This window comes from Chiroxiphia lanceolata, chromosome Z (assembly GCF_009829145.1).
Source record: "Chiroxiphia lanceolata isolate bChiLan1 chromosome Z, bChiLan1.pri, whole genome shotgun sequence".
Taxonomy (NCBI): Eukaryota; Metazoa; Chordata; class Aves; order Passeriformes; family Pipridae; genus Chiroxiphia; species Chiroxiphia lanceolata.
Genome location: NC_045671.1, coordinates 8,044,120 through 8,063,358, shown reverse-complemented (window position 1 = coordinate 8,063,358; position 19,239 = coordinate 8,044,120). Strand labels below are relative to the sequence as shown.

The window sequence follows — 19,239 nt, the reverse complement described above, 5'->3', positions numbered from 1 at the left end:
CACTCCTGTCACACTGGTACTAACATTATTAATGGACACTGCACCAAAAGATGAGTGGCTGCAGTCACAGAAACACGGATAGTATTAAACAGATTGCACATAAACTTAAATATCCTGTATAGAAAATGTATTATTCACATAGATTTCTCTTTCTCACCCCCCTGAAAAATGTATGGCTAAGATGCCTGTTAAAGATCAAAAAATGAAAAGAAAGAGGCCAAAGAAGAACTTCAGGTTTACCATCTCAACGAACTGTACCTCAGCCGTTTACTAACTTTTTGGATGGAAAATGTTCTCATAACAGTACATTAGGGATTTACATAAATTCATAATATGAACAAACAAGACCTGAAATGATTTGACAAGTGATCACAGCATATCAGTGGAGGAACTGGGAACAAAACTACTGCTTCCTCATTTGAAATGCAAGGTGTGACTTTTGCAGCAAGAATTCTGTTACTAAAAATCTCCATATGCTCATTTTCTCAACTCTGTGGCTCTACATCAGCAAGTCAAGATACATCAAGTGTTTCATTTTTCAAAAAGACCTGTGGTTGTTCAGCACTTCAAGGGAGGAAAAAATAAAAAAATTTTTAAAAAAAGGGAAGAAAATGAGACAGGGACAGAGGAAGTCTTTGTTAGATCTAGGTTTCAATTCAGACACCTCTGGCTCACGTTTCAATCAGATCATGCCCTTTTGTGTTAGCTAGACGAGACAAAAGCACGAGCTCTTTAAAAGCTCCATGTATCTTCACTGAATTTCTACAGAGTTAGCAGAGAAATCTACATTTCTGCAGCCATGTAGCTCTTCCTCCAATTTAAAAACAAACCAAAAAAACCCGAAAAATCCCCAGACCATTTTCCTTCAGAAATTCCCCTTATCCTTCACAGAAGAACTTATTCTTTGGAGCAGAGAAACTGATGCGCTTCTTTCAGCGTTGCCTGCATGTCCTCATACTCTGCCAATTTGCAAGCATCCTCCAGCTTCAGCCACTGGAAAGCTTGGTGCTCCTCGGACAGCTTTATTTCTGTGTTGCAGTCCTTCACTTCTGCCAGCCAGTAAACCACGGTCTTGGGTTTGCCACGGACAGGGTAGTGCAGCTCCTTCCTGTAGCCCTCCACGAGGGTGAGCTGGCTGGCCTGCAGACCAGCCTCCTCCTGCGTCTCCCTGAAGGCTGTCTGCAGATCATCCTCACCTGGGTCCACGTGGCCTGCCAAGGGGGTGGAAAAGTCAGTCTCTGAGAAGGAAACTTCCAGTCAACAACTGGGAAACATTGGGAGACAGAGATGGGAGCACACTGCAGCTGATATGGGACGAAATGGAAATTCGGAGAGCAGAGATTGCTTTTCCAACTATTATGTCTTGATTTGTCTTTGCCTTCTGGCTTTTAGGATCACTGTTTACCCCATACCTTCTGAAACCCCCAGTGGCCTGTCAGCACTAGACATGTTTTCCTCCCAGTCCTCCTCTCCTCTTCTGGAGCACTTTACACCTGCTCCACCTTAGATTACACAGAGGATCGAGTCCCTCACGAATGTTTTTCCTTCATCCTGTTAGAGGGGAGACTGCTCATCTGCAAGAGTCTTAATCCTCTCTCAACCCTGCCCTCCCACATAAGCTTAAGGCTCAGTTCTGCAAAACTCTCACTCATGCCAACAGACCAGAAACAACGGGACCAGGCACCAACAAATGCCCATTTAAAAGGTGAGTTTCATTTATGCAGTCAGCATCTTTTTATTTTTTTTTATTTTTTTTTTTAATTTCTCTCCCATATTCCCCCATGAATACTCTCTCTCCCATGATCCCCATCTGAATCCTCAGAGCCAGACCTTTCACCAGCTGCATGGTTCTCCTAAGACACATCATTTATTTTACATTGCTCAGAACGAGAGGTGCCACTACAAACAACGGATAAATATAACACATCCCCAGCCGTTTGTACTTTTGTTGAGAAATGTCAGATTTGGTTTTCTCATGAAAGCTCCAGACCAGACCAGAAATAGAACAAGCCAAGCAAGACCTCAGAAAAGCAACATAGCAGGAGTTGGGAGGTTTCAAAAGGAAAAAAAAACCCCTAAGGTTTATTTTGCCTCTGGTGTCACTCAATTTTCTACATAGCTGGCTGTAAATAGCCGTAATTTAATTACAGAGATGAATCTTTCCTCAGGTCCCAGGTACCCAAAGGCCCACTCTAGTACTACAGCTGGAGTATGTGGGAAGTTGGTTTTGCTTTTGCAACAGGTCTCACTCACTTCTTTGTCTGTGCACTATAAGTTTAAATACCTCTTACAACGTAACACCAACTCAAATGCAAAATGTGCTTCTCTTACAAGCAGTGCAGAAAACAGTATCTGATATTGATATCTGTTGATAACCTCAGATATAAGCTCAGTAAGTTTCCAAGTTGCACAGTGCAGTCTACCTGCTGGGGAGAAAAAGGACTGGTGGTAGCACCTTGCACCACAGCTTTCAGATCCTCCCAGCTGTTTCCAGTGATGCAGTTCCAACATATTGAGGAGGAAAACGAACCCCACATCCCTATCCCTTTCCCTTCCCATCAGCCTTGGCTAGTGCAAAGTCACAGTTCTAGGGGCAGAGATGAGGCTGATGAGGTTCACATGGGGAAATCCAAGCAAGTCCAGTTTAATCCCATAGGATTGCAGCTGCTTAGGGAACTTTTAAAATAACAAGGTACAGCTGTAGCTGTAAACTGCCTTTTGTGTGTGCTTGGAAAGACAATTACGACGTCACCTTCTGGCTCCTGCCACATTAAATCTATGTCAACATCACAGACAAGTAATGTATATGGGCAGATTCAGACTACAGACAAGAAAGACTTTTTTTTATCATGAGAATGGTGAAAACACTGGCATCCATCCCTGAAAACATTCAAGGCCAGAATGGATGGGCTCTGAGCAACCTGCTCTTGTTGAAGATGTCCCTGCTCACCGGTGGGTGGTTGGACCAGATGATCTTTAAAGGTCCCTCCCAACCCAAACCATTCAATGGTTCTGTGATTCTGAGTGTGTGAGATGTATGCCCACAAGACAATTAACTCCCTACCAAAATGCCTCCAAGTAATTTCAATTGCTTCTCCAGAATTACTGTGTTCCCAGGGAGCCTTTTCACGTGGGTCTCTTCTCACAACAATCAATCATGTCTTTTAGTTTTCTGGTTTTCCATGAGGCTGCAAACTCAACTCCCTTAGGCTTTTGGTGAAGTGGATAAAGGGGGAGGTTTGGAAAGTTTTCTTCTTTCCCTTACTAGGAGAGCGTAGTTGGTACTGTTAAAAGATTATTTTTTTTCCCAATCTGCAAATTCCCATTTACAGACTGCTGCACTAGGCTTTAAAACCACTGCATCTTACAAAAAGATAAGTGAAAACTATCAGGAACAAATCTCAGAAGGTAAAAAACAAGCATGTAAGAAGATCTGCAAGGAACCTGAAGTATTTCTGTGCTGCACTTTTCCTGGTTATCAGGGCTGCGACTGTGTACTGCCAAACACTGGCTCTGCCACCTTTCTTTACAGAGGAGGTTCTGCTCTTTGTCCTGCGGCTTGTCTTCTGCTTTGGGACCTCACTGATGAGCACTGATGGCTTAGGCAGAGATGGCTGACAGGAGAATTCACCTTATCTGTGCCTCTCATCTCCACTGCATTAGGCATGCGACTTTCACCAGTGATGTCCCTTACAAGGAATTCCTGCAACTTCCAAGAAAAGTGTTTTAAAGTGTACCATTGCAGACTTCAGTTTGCCTTCTTGCAGACTGTGACCCCTCTGACACGGGTCAACCAACCTGGTCAGTGCTACCTTACAGAGGATCAGATCTGAGCAAAAAGGTAAAAAATTCACTTGCTACCTCAGTCGTGTGCTGAACGTCTGCCAAAAAACGTGAGATGCATGAGGAGCATGACTGGGTGTCACCCCCAGCCCCAACCGAAATTAGTCGTGCCCAATACTTTATACAGTATCCTTTGCAAACGACTTAAGCCTCAAAACTCTCCCCGCAGCTGCAGGAGCAGCAGCATCAGACAAACACTACAATCAGCAGCTACTCTGGGCTGGTAACTGCCTAAGTTGAGCTCAGCAGCACCCGGCTAAAGTCCAGTCTGCAACCTCACACCAAGAGTGTGAACAAAGTGCGTTATCAGAACAAACATCACCTTTGGGCGGGGTCCAGTGGTGGGTCCCGTAGGATGTCTGCAGGAGGAGGTACTCGATGCTGTCAGCGACCTTGGAGGACGGTGCTGGCTGCAGCCTCCTGTAGATGATCAAGCCACAAGCTCTCACAGCCATTCCCCCTCTGCCAACTGCACCGGGAGCTGTGGGACAGCACGGGGGGATCAAGGAACAACACAAAACACGGAGCTCAAATAGATTATTTGCATTTAGCCAGCAAATGTATCTCAGCAGAGTTAAAAGTTGTCCACCCCCTTGTAGTTACTACACAATCAAACTGCATCTTATTAACTATCTTCGAAATGTACAAAACCAGAATCCTTTCCTTTTTGAACAGGAATCTATATAAAAGCTTTTTAAAAAAGAAAAAGGTTATCAAGAAGCATGAAATATGACATGCATGACATTTCTTTGCTGTTGATATATTATGGCATATTACAAAACATATCGCAGGGAGGGATAAAAAATTATAAAGCAAAGGCAAAAAGGAAAGCCTTTTCCACTGCAAAAATTGAAAGGTCCCATGCAGAGATAATACTTCAACATTACTGGAACTGGCATACAGAAATAATTGCCCCTGCAGCAGAGAAGTCCCTAGGATGTCAGTGAGAAAATGAATGGCAAAGGACAGGCTCTCCGCTGTCTGGGCTAGAGATAAATCTGTTATACAGAACTAAAAGCTTCTTGGCATGTGTATTAAGCACTAATTTGATGTAAACAGTAAAGGAACACACCTCTCAAGTGATAAATACAGTCATCAATAAGCCACGCAGCCGGGATGTCTGGTCCTATACAGAAAAAGAGGGAAAGGGATGGAGATGAGTCATCCACGTTAAAGGTCTGGGAGATTCACAGTTCCAGGCAAAGCTTTGCATTTTGACAGAGATGCACACTTCAACAAATAATAACTTTACACAACACTGATCTTCCCTGGGACGCCAAGCGCGGCATCGTGTGAAACCTACAGATTCCAGTGCGGGATAAACCACAGCACGGAGCCCTTCGCCACCACCCACGCCCCTGGACGGCGCTCAGCTCTCTTGGTCAACCCCTTTAACCGCCTCCATTAGCTTCTGATCAGCCACGACAAGGACAAACCCCCCCGCCGGCCCCCACAGCCTCAGGATCAGCCCGGGGGACCAGTCCGGGGGACCAGCACCACCTCCCGTACGCGCCGGGAAGGACAAGGACAAACCTCTCCAGGCCTCCCACGCCGCTGCCCGGCACCCCGGGGCCGCGCTCCCATCCCCGCCCGCAGAAGGTCACCCGCCGTGCCCAGGGAGGGGGAGAAGTGTGGTGGGACACGGGGAAGCGGGACGGGGAGAACCAGGACACGTGTCCCCCAACGGCGGCCGCCATAGCCCCCCGCCCTCACCTGCGCTTCCGGGTCCCAGAGTGGGCGGGACGCAGCGCGCGACTGACGGCGGCTTCAACCAATGACAGCGCCTTCAGCGCGGGCGGGAACCACTCCCGTCTCGCTCCGCCCTCCCTCTCTTTGCTCCCGCTCTCATTAGGCCCCGCTCCCTTCTCGTTGAGGTCTCTGATTGGTCTCTCATCTCCGGGCCACGCCCTACATTTCCCTCCCCCCTCTTCCTATTGGCTGGCTGGGGGCGCGAGGCTGCGCGCGGGCGTTTGAAGCGGGAAAAGCGTTGTTGCCATGGAGACACGGCCCAATGGCCGCCGCCGAGCGGCGCCGCGGCCCGTGAGGGAGCGAGGGGGGTCCCTGCCCTGAAGGGACCGGGGTGGCCACGACCGGGGGAGGGCCCCCGCACCGTCGCCCTGCCCGGCCCCGGCGCGCTCTAGAGAGGGGGAAACCGTGGTAGGACAGCGCGGGGAAGGATGAGAGGAGATATCCCCCCTCGGTCAGCCACGCGGTGCAATTCCGGACGCGCGGAGGTTTGTTTCGATACATTATTATAATTGTAAAACAAAATTTTTAAAATAGTATTTTCTTTATTTTATATTTTCTATATTTCACATTTTCTATATTTTGTATGTAATATATAAAATGTTTAAATATACTTTTAAAATATATACTTAAATATTTTATCTATATTATATAGAATATATCAGTGTATAACATGTATTGGATAAGCATACATACTTATATAAAATATATAAAAATATAAAAATATTTAAATACTTACTAAATGTAAGTCTTTAAATATTCATTTAAAATACGTATGTATATGCATTACATAAAATATCAGAACACTTTATAATATATATTATGTATTTTACGTATAATATATAAACTATATTTCGCGTGTTTTGTATATTTCATTATAAAAAATTAAAATTATAACATAAAACCTCAGAAGCCGGTTGGTAAATCCTACTGGCAGGAACAGCTCGGGCGAGGTTTTCAGATAATCAGTTTTCCCGATATAACTCGTGGGTTACTTTCTCGGCGCGTGGATGGATACTGGACGCTTCCAATATCCAGTTTTCCAATATTGGACACTTCCCCTCTCTGTGCAGCTGTTCTTGGCAGCTGTTGGGATCAGCTGCAGGACGGAGCCTCTTCTGCTGAGGTCACCAGGCTATACTTAGTGTGGAGGGAGGATTAAAATACCCCAAAAGACTCTTAGGAAACAAAAAACCCCCCAATATTTAGTTGTTTTTAAGCCTGCTTAAAGAAGCAGGGACATTAATTGTAGTTTTAGTGACCTGCTCTGGGTCAGGTGTGTCAGTGGCAAAGGAAAGGGGAGCGCTGCTGACCTGTGTCCTGGTCCAGCTGTAAAATAGTTGTCATTTAGCATTAAAAGCTTTCCCTCCTCTCCAGTTACTTTTGCTGTACTGAGGCTGAAAGTCGCTATCTGTCTATTCAAAGGGCTGCCCCAACACTTGTTCCAAGGAGGGGCAGGATGTTTAATGCCATGTTGTTTACGTGCACAGAGTGTAGTAATCCTATGATCTTCCAAGGGGATCTGCTGCAACGTCAAACATGGCCTCACAGCTCCCTGCCTGCTGCACTGAACTAAAATTATGGACTCTTTTTACAATACAGATTATCTCTTGTTGTGGAGCTTGTCTTTATAAAAGTGCAACACACCCTGACCCCATTCTTTGCGGGAATGCCCTAATTCCCAAGAAATGGGGTCAGAATGATTTAAAGGTGAAGCATTTTGTGTGGTGCTCTGGAAAAGCAAATTAGCCATTCACTTCTGGAGGGCTAAATCAGATTTGGCTTCAGATCACAGTTAAAGAAAGAGCTTAATGCTCAGATGAATAAGGAATAACGATGGATGAGTGTTGACGTGTGTTAATGTGATTCCCTTTTCCCTATTGTGTGATTGCCAAATTGGCTTTGTTCTTGTCTCTGCTCCTGTGTTTGAAAAACCAGGCAACACTTTGGCATGGACAGAGCCCATGCTGGAGTCTTCTTTGAGAGGGATGTGGTTGCAAGCAGTGAGTGCAGCACGCTGCTGTGGTTGTGATCAGGAGAGGAAACACCTACCTACTGCATGCATTTACAAACTTTGCAAGTTTCTAACTTTTATTTGCATAAGTATTTGTAAAGCTAAATGATCTGGATGGAAAACAAGGTGGTGTTTAGGTTTTGGGCACTGATAAACAATTTCTTTGTTTATCAAATACCCTTGAAAATCAGACCTAATAAACCTATTTTTAATGATCAGGCCAGAGTTTATGATTCAGAATGATTGCCCTAGGTTATTTACAGGATTGAATGTATAGTAGCATTAGTTTGCATTTCTAGGAGTGTCACTTAAGATTTCCTCAGTTTTCCAAGGCTTAGTTTCCCTAGTTTAAAGTATGGATATAGTGATACTTGTGTCGTTTCTCAGTGGTGGCACTCAGGACTGCCAGTGGCAATAATCTGAAATTCTCAGGTCAGTGTGAGTGAACAACAGCGGGATAACCGGGCACGTGAGTGTTATTCAGGTGAACGCTGCACTGAGATCATTGACATATCAGAAGTTAATAAGGATCAAAATATAGTGGTCCAAGGCTGATTATTCTTAAAATAGCCCACGTGGGGATTTTATGTGATTTATTTTACACGCAGTGATTGGCAATCTCTGAGTATCTTTGAAGAACCAGCCTTTTCTGCACTTTGAAAAGTGCACTGAGAAGGAGAAGATTAGCTCTGTGAAAGAGCTTATTAATAATTAAAAGCCTTTTAAAATGGAGAACCAGCTCATAGAGCATAATTTTGTGGTAAGTTAATTTCCTGCAGAACAGAAAAATGTAACCACTCCTTTCTGCTATTTACACCTGACTTTTTTTTTCTGCAGCTTTATGACATTTAAAAACCTCTAATGCTGAAACAGAGGATGAGCTCTCTGATGACAAGCTGTGATCTAATTCTGTGGTTAGACCTAGTCCCTTTATACATAATTCTAGTACCTTTTTACAACAAGTACTCGTCCATTACCAGCGTCTGGCAGCCTTTTAAGATCTTTGTAAAACTTCTTGGCCTAAGAAATAATTTGCAGAGCACTCGGGTTTGCCACATAAAGATGGCAGGCTGGGTGTGCGTGGAGAATTGTACTTCCACAGTGACTCACCTCTTTATCAAGTTGTGTTATACCCAACTATTTTAAGAAGTCTTAGACTTATATCTCAACCCTGTTTTCAGTGAAGTCACTCGTAGCCTTGTGGGGGACAAGACCTAGGTTTGGATATCCACACTGAAGAATGTTATATTTTTCTGCCCCAGGACACATTATTCTCTCAAGAGAACAAACAAAATTGGATCCTGACAGTAACTGAGGGAATGCTGGCTGTTATTTATTTTATAAGAGTCAAAAGCCTTCTCTTTCTTTTGCCAGAAGATGGCATTAACAATTTAGAGTTCTTGAGAACCTCTTCTTAGTTTTTGCAAAGCCGATTTATTTTGAAGGACTATGTATCTGTTAGGAAAAGCGCCTTCAGACGCAAAGTGTTGGATGAATTAAAGTATTCTTTAATGAGGAGAAAGGAGGCTTTTTTTTTTTAAGGGCATCACTGAAAGGCCTGAAAGATTTCACTGACAACTGCAGTTCTCCCTGAATTCTCTCGTGTATGAACCAGACCAAATCTTTTAGAAATTGTCTCCTCTCACGTTTTAAAGCAATCAGAAATGCTGGAACCTGTCATCATAATGACTGATTAATTTTTTTCCCCATGGCTAATTAATTTGTTACTCCTTAATTAGTGAATGTTCTGTTTTCCTAGGTTGTGAAATTCCTTTTTGTGGATGGGAAGTCATTGGAGTTTTCCCCTGAAACCACTCAGATCCAGTAAGACTTATTATATCTGGGAAGGCAGATCTCAGCTTTCATTAAGAGACCAGCCCTCATTAAGAAGCCATTTAGTTGCTTTCACATGGCAACAGACCTTAGCAATTAGCCGTGCGGAGCTGCTTACACGGCTCAGTACTGACCTTCTCCTCTGTTCTGCAGTTCCTGCATTACTTGGAGTTTCCTCATTTTGAGAATTCTTGCCGCTTGTTACTCTGTATAATGAAAACCTGTTATTTCTAGCTATTTAAACATATTTTGTTTAATTTTTAATTAGAACCTTGACCTTCAAATTCATAGTTCTCTCCCCTTGTCTGCTGCTCCTTTTTTAGGAAGTGTCTCTGTTTTTTCCCCTTTTTTCCTTTCTTCTCTGTGCTGGGTTCAGTTATAATTCAAACTGAGGTTAACACTGAATCAGTTCTTGCACTAGGCTTTGGCCACTGTGTTTAACATAAGGATATATAAAAATATAGGTGTAAATTAGGATGCAGATAGAGAGTAGAGAAAATAAATTTGTCGGATTATTTTGAACAGATTTTCAGTTCTTTTGAGGTTGGTGTCTTGGCTTTGAGTTCTCTCTGCTCCTTTCACCAAGCAGGAATTTCCCATGGCATTGCACAGAGAGAGTTGCACAGGACCTGTACTGCTTTTACATTATAAGCCATCTTATGTAAGAAAGGGAATTTTTCCAAGACATAACTCTTCTTTAAATGAAGTCTCAGGTTCCTGTGGAATTTTATCTGTTAGAGAAGTTGGCAAGTTGTGAATGCTTGTGAAACCCTTGCACGTCTTCATGTTTAACCTCCCTGATTTCTGGGTTTGCTATCCTCCCTGTCAATTTTGATTCACCCCTCCCAGGATCTCACAACTTCAGCAGTGACTCTGACTTTACCTCAAGATTCAGAATCACATTACATACACATTAAATAAATCCAATTACATACCAATGCTTTTGTCTTGAAGTTTGTCGCTGCTCAATCTCAGAATTTTATCTACAGCATAGACTAACTTCTGAGTCATTTGAGATGACCTCTACTGCACCTTTTGACCTTTGTAATGTCTTATACAATCAGCACTTTATATTAATCTTTTTTATTTTGTTGTTATTATTACTTCAACATAATGTATTAATTAATGATATGGACTCAAAGTTGGGGGTGATATTTGGTGACCTTATTTTCTTAAATAATGTATTGTAGAGAAGCTTGAAAATCCTCATAAAGAATCTACCCTGAATTACAGGGAGGAAAATTTGGGTCTTAAATACCTTGACTTTGTTGAATCTTATTGTATTTTCCAAAAATTAATAAGATCTATAGTTGCTGAAGCCCTAGACCGTACAAAGATATAAGAAGAGAGTGGGCAACAGATACTTGAAGTGCTATCATTTTTCCATTTTGTGGAACAAGTAAAAATATCTGCAGATATTAATCCATCTGGATACAGACAGCTGCACAACACATTGCCAGTGAGACATGAGTGAAGAAGTTGGAGGTTTTTTGGCATACCTTTCAGTGATGCATGTTGCTTTTTTGGGTTTCCCAAGAACACAACTGCGACGTTCCAGTGGCACACGTAGATTTAGAGAAATCCTGTGTTTCAGATTTCAGAGAATGTTTGGGTTATTCTGCCAAGGAGACTCAGAAGTGCTCACAAGATTCATGACATAAAAGAGAAACCAACATAGCAAAACTACAGCTTTGGTATTGTTCGTCTGTAAGACAAATGGTCTTAATTAGGCACCTTGAAGTGAGGAACAAATGCAGGTTTTTTTCCTCCAAGTTTTTTTGACCAGGGCTAGCTGAACCACATTAGACCACACGCCTTCATATTAATTTGAGTGTCTTCTATAATTAGTCATTTTACATTCTGCAGCTTGAGGACAGGGTTTCAGTAGCTGTGGCATTCATCAAGTAGACATCAGGCGTGTAGGAACTCAGCAGCAGTGAGTAACTTTGCCTTGTGCATTTCTTACACATTGTGTATTGTATATAATTTTGAAATATAATTTGATAGATAAAATACAGTTGTTTCATGTTTTAGTTTATCATTATTGGAATATTCTGTAATGTTTAACAGTCTAGTGTATTATAGACTTGGAGTTAAACAAGCTTCTAGCCTGACTGGCTAGGAGGAAATGGCATTGTGGAAATGTGCAGTCTCTTCATTAGTAACTTTGTCAGATGTGATGTTTCATATGATTCTAATGTTTATTTTGTTTGATTTCTTTTAGACTTTATCTTGAAGATGGCATCATGCCTTTATGAATGCCTTTGCGAGGCAGACCTTGAAAAATACTATCCTCATTTTGCTGCCTTTGGTCTTCAGAATATCGATGAGCTTGCCAAAGTTTCCATGGAAGATTACACCAAACTGGGGGTCCATGACATGAACGACCGCAAGCGGCTCTTTCAGCTCATTAGAATAATCAAAATTATGCGAGGGGAAGGCGTTGCAGACTCAAGCAAGCAGGATTTTCAACCACGTGGCCTTTTCATTCAGCCCCAGGTGGCCAGGTCAGGTCCCCGTAGGCAGCTGCGTTTTGAGTCCTTCTTTGAAGAGAATGATGGAACAGTTAAAGACTCTGAGCCTGAATTGTATCGTTCATCTGATTTCAGTGCCAATGAAGAGAAGGACAATGCAGGGGAAATGTTGGGACACATTCAACCACAGGACTCAGAGCCAATCAGATTAAGTAGAAGGGACCTAAATATTCCTGGAATATGCACGAAAAAGGACCTGAGCTGTCCAACGGTTTCTGATGATATTGCCCCTCTCCTGGGGGATTCTGAAGCTCCTATTGTGCAAAGAGTAACTCATATTTCAGGGTATAATTACGGACTACCTCATTCCTGTATCAGGTAATGATCAGTCACCTTTATTTTGCTAATATTTCAGGTTAGTCATAATTAATTCTTTCTTAATTGTGGAGAAGGATCTGTCTTTGTCGCATCCAAATAAGCAATCCCAGCACTACAGAGCAGTGCAAAATGTTGTAGAGAAGAGAGGGATTAATAAGCACTTGCAACTCTCTGAGTCTTGTAGAAGGAATCATCTGAATTTGACCACCTGCTACTCACCAGGTTGTCTAAGAATAGTCTTTGTCTTTCGGGATATAAGGCTTTGTTTTCATGGTGTTTTGGCCAGTCTTTGTCTTTCCATGGGACCATCTTTTAAAACATTATTTTGCCAAAAGATGGCATTGTCTGTTGTCAGGTTTATCAAGCTTTACCCAGTAGAAAGGATACACTCTGTGATAGCTATATTTGTTTCTAATGGAATTTCTGAACTGAAACTTTAAAAGGAGTCAGAATGAGAATTCTGGGGTGGGTTCGTGGTGGTAAGAGGGATGCCTTGCAGCTGCTCCCCAGGATCATGATCTGTAACTTCCATACTTTTCCTGGTATTTGGTAACAGAAAGGCTATGGTTATCATGAAATCTACCCTGGCAACATTTTTAAAGCACCAAATATTTTTTTTCCTGATGCAGCATCAGAACTCCTCTGCACACAAAATACCAGTATCTTGGTCGTTGCAGTGCAGTCATGGCATTTTTGTTTTAAAATGCAGGGAGGAGAGACAGCTGTATGAAGTTGGAGCTTGTCTATGTTGGCTGTGGGAAAAGATTTGGTATATGGGAGGATCCACGGAGTTGAGGTATCAATTACAAATCCCACTGAGAATGCACGTAGCCTGGAGAAATAGTTGCTGCTGCCACACTGGAAAAATGCTAAGGTGACATAGTAATTAGGGCACTTAAACTGTGGAATGTAAGGGATTTTATAACACAAAAGTTTATAGCTCTCCTTTGCTGGAAGAAAAATCATTCCCACCTTCCAGAGAAGTGCACTAACCTCCTGTATATATTGACATCATGGTGCGTTCTCTGTCTCTTCTGGAAGTTGAGCCAAGTGCAAATAAAAGGGCAGAATTTATAGTGCTGGCACATAAAATATGCTAAAATATAAAACCTAATGGCTCAGCTAGAAGAGTTCAAGATTTTTAATCCTGCAATAGAGTCTTCACTGTTGTCGCTTTCTTCTGGTTTTTTCCTAAGCACATAATGCTTCATCTTGTGGGCTTTCTGCATCTTCCTCTTGATGTGCCTCAATTCCCTCTTCTCCTTTTTGGAGAGTTGTGCATTTCAGGCTTGGGCCAGTCTTGAGTTTGTAATTCCTGTTGGCAAGACACTTGGGTTTGTAATTCCTGTTTTGCAAGTGCCCAGCTGCTTCACTGAATCCATCCGTTCCCATGTTACCTAGTCTAGTCTCATCCCTGAGAAATATTGGAAAACACTGACATGATTTCAGTGGAAAGATATAGAGTTATTTTAACGTTTAAATTTATTTTGGGCATGCCCACAGCAAATGGCTTGATTTTGACAGGGCATAGTGATTCTTCTGACCTATTATCTAGTCAGGTTTCTAATGATCTGTGTCAAGACTTTTGTTTGGGTTTTTTTTCTGGTAATAAAAATTATATTGTACTATGAAATACAATTTATATTTTCAAAAGGTTAGTAGGAAGTACAAACCTCAGGTTCAGCATATATAATTAACATGCATTCTGTTCCTATACAAAATATACTTAACTACATGTGTCTGTGTACCAGAGAGAATTTCTGCCTTTTTGCTCATTGCCAGAACCTCCAAGTCTTCAGTTTTTCCTTTCTCCAAATTTTGCCGTCAACACTGCCTCCTTCAAGCTCTTAGAGCACAACAGGCTCTTTCTGCAGATCACCAAATCCAGCCTCTGACTCAAAAATTGAACTTCAGAGCTGCTGGTCATTTGTTGCACAACATTTGGTGCCAAGTGATACCCATAAGCTCACATCCACTTATGAAGCCTCTTATTTCAAGTATCACTGCCTTTCTTTTCCAGGGGAGGAATTTTGCACTTAAAAGCAGGGCCTGATCCTGGTCTGCATGGGAGAGCTGCACTAAAATTAAATGGAATCCAGTTACAAGTAAAGATTGTAACTGGTGTGTGGTCTTCAAAGACCATGTCTTGAGATTTGTATCTGTCATGTGCTTCTGGGGAATGGAGCAGCACAATAGCAACGATACCACAAGCTGGTAGCTGTAATGAGATGTTGAGTAACTTCTGGGTTTGATTTCAGTTTATTAGACAGCTAGTATGTGTTAGTTTTCAGTTGCTACAGTAAGAGATGTTGGCATTCGGACAGCATGGCAGAAACACAACTTTTGGGCAAGTTGGGGCTTGGTTAGTTGAAACTCAAATCCAGGCTGAAAATCATTACTCATTTGGCTGAAGACAGCTTGAAAAAGGGAGAGGTGTAATGAATACATTATTGTTAAATTCGAACCTGTTCTTTATGCTGCATCACAAAATGCTTTACACAGCAGGTTAATCAATGAAACATGAAATGACCTTTGTTTCTGAGGTGTCTGGAAGGGAACTAAAGTAGATTTGCCAAAACATAAGAGCACAACTTTGTCAGTGGTCTGAAACCACATAACTTTTTACGAAAAAAGACCAAAGGGGAGACAATGACACGTTTCAAATTTTTTTGAGCTGAATAGGAACATTGTGATGCCATTTTATTTCCCAGTTTGGGTCATTTACTTGTTTGACAGTCTATAATGGGAAGAATGACAATCCAACATAGGAGGAAAAGGATCTAAATATTATACCTTCTCCTTTTCAAGATCTATTCATACTTTTATCTGTACGTTTTTAAGTGACTAATTATGAGTGCAAATAATTTCAACAAGATTAAATTTCATTATGTTAACTTCCATATTATGCCATCTTCCATCACATATTTGTGTGCAACTGAAACGATGCCAGCCCAGCAACAAAGTCAGGAATGTGGCTGTACAAACTCAGCTTTTAACAGGAGTGCACAAAAAGCATCAGCCTGTTTAGGAAAAAAATCAGAAAATTCATCGTATAAGAGTGAGGCGTGTTATGGAGTTTTTTGATAAGCATTAAAGGCAGAAACATTACCTGATAAAGCTGACAAATTCAGGCATATCCTAGATACTGTTGTAACCTGATTTTAAAATGTAAACCTACACTATTGTCATAGATCCAGCACTTCTGAGAAAGAGACTCCGTGGACAGAGAGTGAGAAAATCAGAGTGTGTGTCCGAAAACGTCCACTAGGCCTGAGGGAGGAGCGACGGGGGGAGGTGAATATCATCACAGTGAAAGACAGAGAAACCCTACTGCTCCATGAGAAGAAGGAGGCAGTTGATCTTACACAATATATTTTACAGGTAACATGCTCCACTGAAATGTTGAGTTTAAGGGCTGGTCACATGTGTGGAAGTGTAAAAGCATCTTGTGCTTGGAGTTTCCATGAGGGAAAACGGAGAAGGGCTGTCAGCATTTCTTACACTGAAATAGATGGTGGGCTTTTCTTCTGATTTATGCCAGCCTGTGCCAGAAAACCTGAACCTGGAATTTTAAGCTCTAGAAGCTTTTTTAAGTCTCTTGCAGCTTTCTTTGTATGTGGCAAAATAAACCCTCTGCTGTGTGCCATTGCTGCAGGAGAACTGCCTGCTGCAGAGCCCACTGATGGCTTCACAGGGTACCCCAGTGAGGAGTTCCTTTTCCACTGTGTCAGCACTGTAGGTCTGTTTCAGTGAATCACATACACCCTCATCCCCTCCATTCCATTGTTCTCAAATTCTCTTGAAAATTAAGTTCCCTTTTGGTCTTTGTTTCTTAATCCCGAATGCTTTGTGCTGTCATAGTTCAAATTCTCCCTTTTTACTGACAGCACCAGGAAGAGAACTGATTTCTAGAGAGCAGCAAGCCGTTCTCCCTCTGCTGGGTGTTATTTTTACAGTCTGGGTCCTAGGAACAACTGTTTGGAGTAGCCAGTGAAAATCCAGTTTGCAGCTCTCTCGGGTCCTGTTCATGTGCCACATTTTATGGTGCAACACATGCAGCAACTCCACCCCAGTCCCTCCATCTGAGGACCTATATTTGGCATGTATGCAGTGCTTATCACCTTCACGTCTTGGTGCTGAAATAACCGTTAACTAATTTTGTTATGTCAGTACAGATAAATGAATTCTTGCTATCAATCAATATAGTCCAAACAAAAGTGCTGTGGCAAAGGCTGATTCTACTCTGTAGGACCTAGGAGAACTTCTCTGCTTCCAAGTCTGGCTACTCACCCTGCATCCATCTCTGGTTCCTATAGAAAGGACAACAAGGGGTACAGAGCAAATGGGAGGTGGTGGAGTATATTCCACCACCCAAACTTCAGGCCCGTCACAGAGCACATGTGCCCTGTGAGCTGAGACACCCTGGTTTAATCTGCCTGTACCAACCTAGTGTGGTTGGTTTGTGCACTGTTGAAATGATTCTCAGTCCTAGAGATCTGCCACCTAAATTTACACTGCAGTGAGTTTATTGGAGTGCAGTGTTACACACCAGTTCACGAGCACTCTTGAAAACCTGATATTTGTGACCATCCCTACAATCGCTACTCTTAACCTCATAATGAAGGAGCTCATAATGAACTCTGCTGCATCCTTTCCACAGGCCCTGCTTCTTTGAGTCAGAGCTGGAGTGTGGGAAGTTTTGGGTTTTCTTGCCCCCTTCTGAGTTAATACAATCCAGCTTTGCCTAAGAACAGCTCCTCTCTTCTCTGGCACAAAAGTTTTTAAGAATAGAGGCAATTAATCACAACTTAGTCACAACTGAGGACTAATTTTGAGAAAGTCAAGAATTGACTCCAAGTTCTTTTTACTGTTATAGTCTTACTGTACATCTGTAGGCTGATTCATTTCATGAATAGGCTTTCTTTAACTGGTATTTTTTTATTCTTGTAGCATGTTCTGCTTCAGAATAATGGGAAATCAAGGCATTTTTCTTCCCTTTATTTTTTTTTCCTATCCTGAGTCTCCTGATTGGTGTGTCCCTGCAATATGTCGTGCTGCATGTTAAGTGTGCTGGGTCACTTTGTGCTTGTTCCAAAGCCATATGAAGTCACTGGAAAGACTTTGGTTATTTAATTTTACCTTTGAGTGGGATTGAAGGGGAAATAAAACGTGTTCATTTTCATGCAAAGATCATCTTTATTTTTCAGCATGTTTTTTATTTTGATGAAGTCTTTGGGGAGTCATGTACCAATCAGGATGTGTATATGAAGACAGCCTATCCTCTCATTCAGCATATTTTTAACGGGTAGGGCATAAGTGCTTACACTTGTTATTTTTTTGCCTTGGTTTTGCCTTGTTTTTCCATTTTCATATACTGCTTTAATTTTACTTTATGCTTTTCATCTTTTGAAAAATGCATTCATTTCACCTTTGCTACATACCTTCCCCCTTTCAGAATGTCTTTGATTGCAATTTTGACAAAATAAATCAGGGAAAACTTTCTTCGTGCTTGGCGACAAATCTAAATTAAGGAGGAAGGTAAAATTGGACCTCGGGTGCAACCAAGAGACACCATGGCCAGCCTAGAACAAAAAAATGTGTCCCAGGATTTCTGAAGTCTGATCTTCACTCTAACAATCGTGTGGTGCACAGTCATCTGTAGAGGAAATATGTTACTTCTTTCCTGGGACTGCTGAGAGATGTTTTTGCATGTATTTGTACAGTTCACAGGGCAATAGAAATTATTAATAACTTTGTGATTTATTTTTATTTTATTGATTTATATTTGCTTAGAGGTTTAATCATAATTACATACTTCCTGATTAATGGGAAATTGATGGTGGTATTATGTCAGTGATCTTATTTTCATGCAAAATAATGAGCTTGAATATAGTTACCTTTTTCAGTCCTAGAAGGAAAGGATTACATATCCGTGCTGAAAATTAATGGAGTATTCTGTTGCTGAAAATCTCTAAGTGTCAGCAGCAGAGACAGTGTATCATACTCCTGAGAAAAGGAAAGTGGAAAAAAGGAAAATGAGGCTTTGTCTTGCTTTCTAATAGTCACTAAAGCCACGATTCACATTACAGCTAATCTAGTAATGCCACCAGAATAGATGACACTGTTTTTTTCCTCAGCTTTCCCTAACTTTTCTGTCCCTCCTACTGCATCCCTTTCACAAGTGTTGGTCTAATCTGACACCATGGTGAGCTAATTCTGCAATCTAAGCTGTCAAGAAATTGTTCACTATGCTCACTGCAGACCTGCATTTTTACCCACTATCTGCCAAGGTACTTACCTGGGTCAAAAGTCTTTTTTTTAAGGGGGACAGGGAAAGGAAAAGAAAGGAAGAGAGCCAGCACTCTGTGAGACATGAGATCTCCATAGGATGTGCTTGGGAATAGTTGTTAAGTGGTGTGCAGTTTCCAAGAGAGGATGGCAAACCAAACCTCATTGCTAAGGGGCCACTGTAGATAGATACTAACACTGCAGAATCTTATTTAGTAGATATGAATGAATCAGATGTGACACTAAACACATCAGTTATCTTCACAGAGGCAATGCCACGTGCTTTGCCTACGGGCAGACTGGTGCTGGCAAGACTTACACCATGATAGGAACTCACCGGAACCCGGGACTCTACGCCCTGGCTGCCAAGGACATCTTCGGACACCTGGAAGCTTCGCCGTCAGGGAAAGACCTTTTTGTTTGCATCAGTTTTTATGAGATCTACTGTGGGCAGCTCTATGACCTGCTAAATGGAAGGAAGAGGTATTTAAATAAAAAACATGGTTTACTATAAACCTATGGTTGTGAATAGGTTGGTTGCTGTCTAGAAATCAGTTACTGTTTTGTGCAATTTCATTTAACATATTGGCATTTATAGTACATGTTATGTATTTAATTAGGGCTGTTTCTGGGAGCTACTTAGGGAGGAAGGCAGGATCTGAC

General features: G+C 41.9%; 2 protein-coding genes across 9 annotated transcripts in view; one reads left to right on the top strand and one right to left on the bottom strand.

Annotated features, from left to right (window-relative positions):
* Positions 1-112: 112 nt before the first annotated feature.
* Positions 113-5,684, bottom strand: NUDT2 (nudix hydrolase 2). Of its 2 annotated transcripts, none has more exons than XM_032675312.1 (4): positions 5,557-5,684; positions 4,916-4,969; positions 4,166-4,324; positions 113-1,211 (listed from the first exon to the last, which is right to left on the bottom strand). In XM_032675312.1, the coding sequence occupies exons 3-4, from the start codon at positions 4,296-4,298 to the stop codon at positions 898-900; spliced, it is 447 nt and encodes a 148-aa protein (XP_032531203.1). In that variant the 5' UTR covers positions 4,299-4,324; positions 4,916-4,969; positions 5,557-5,684; the 3' UTR covers positions 113-897. The 2 variants fall into 2 exon arrangements, with proteins under 2 accessions (XP_032531203.1, XP_032531204.1); XM_032675313.1 differs by lacking the exon at positions 5,557-5,684 and adding an exon at positions 5,377-5,487.
* Positions 5,685-5,845: 161 nt separating this feature from the next.
* The window catches only part of KIF24 (kinesin family member 24), a 28,354-nt gene continuing 14,960 nt past the window's right edge, over positions 5,846-19,239 (top strand). For 3 of the 7 annotated variants that reach the window (XM_032675309.1, XM_032675303.1, XM_032675306.1), the window contains exons 1-7: positions 5,846-6,077; positions 11,303-11,372; positions 11,661-12,288; positions 12,998-13,162; positions 15,480-15,669; positions 17,496-17,593; positions 18,844-19,059. In XM_032675309.1, the coding sequence (XP_032531200.1) occupies positions 11,675-12,288; positions 12,998-13,162; positions 15,480-15,669; positions 17,496-17,593; positions 18,844-19,059 (1,283 nt within the window). In that variant the 5' untranslated portion in view covers positions 5,846-6,077; positions 11,303-11,372; positions 11,661-11,674. Of the gene's footprint in view, positions 6,078-11,284; positions 11,373-11,660; positions 12,289-12,997; positions 13,163-15,479; positions 15,670-17,495; positions 17,594-18,843; positions 19,060-19,239 lie in introns of all 7 variants that reach the window. The other 4 variants (XM_032675307.1, XM_032675304.1, XM_032675305.1 and 1 more) reach the window with 4 other exon arrangements.

Bases quoted from the DNA above. Each gene is read 5' to 3' on its own strand.
- NUDT2 (XM_032675312.1), bottom strand. From the start codon at position 4,298: ATGGCTGTGAGAGCTTGTGGCTTGATCATCTACAGGAGGCTGCAGCCA. The intron at 1,212-4,165 runs GTGATGTTTGTT...CCCCCTTGGCAG, and splicing joins CCACTGGACCCCGCCCAAAG to GCCACGTGGACCCAGGTGAG.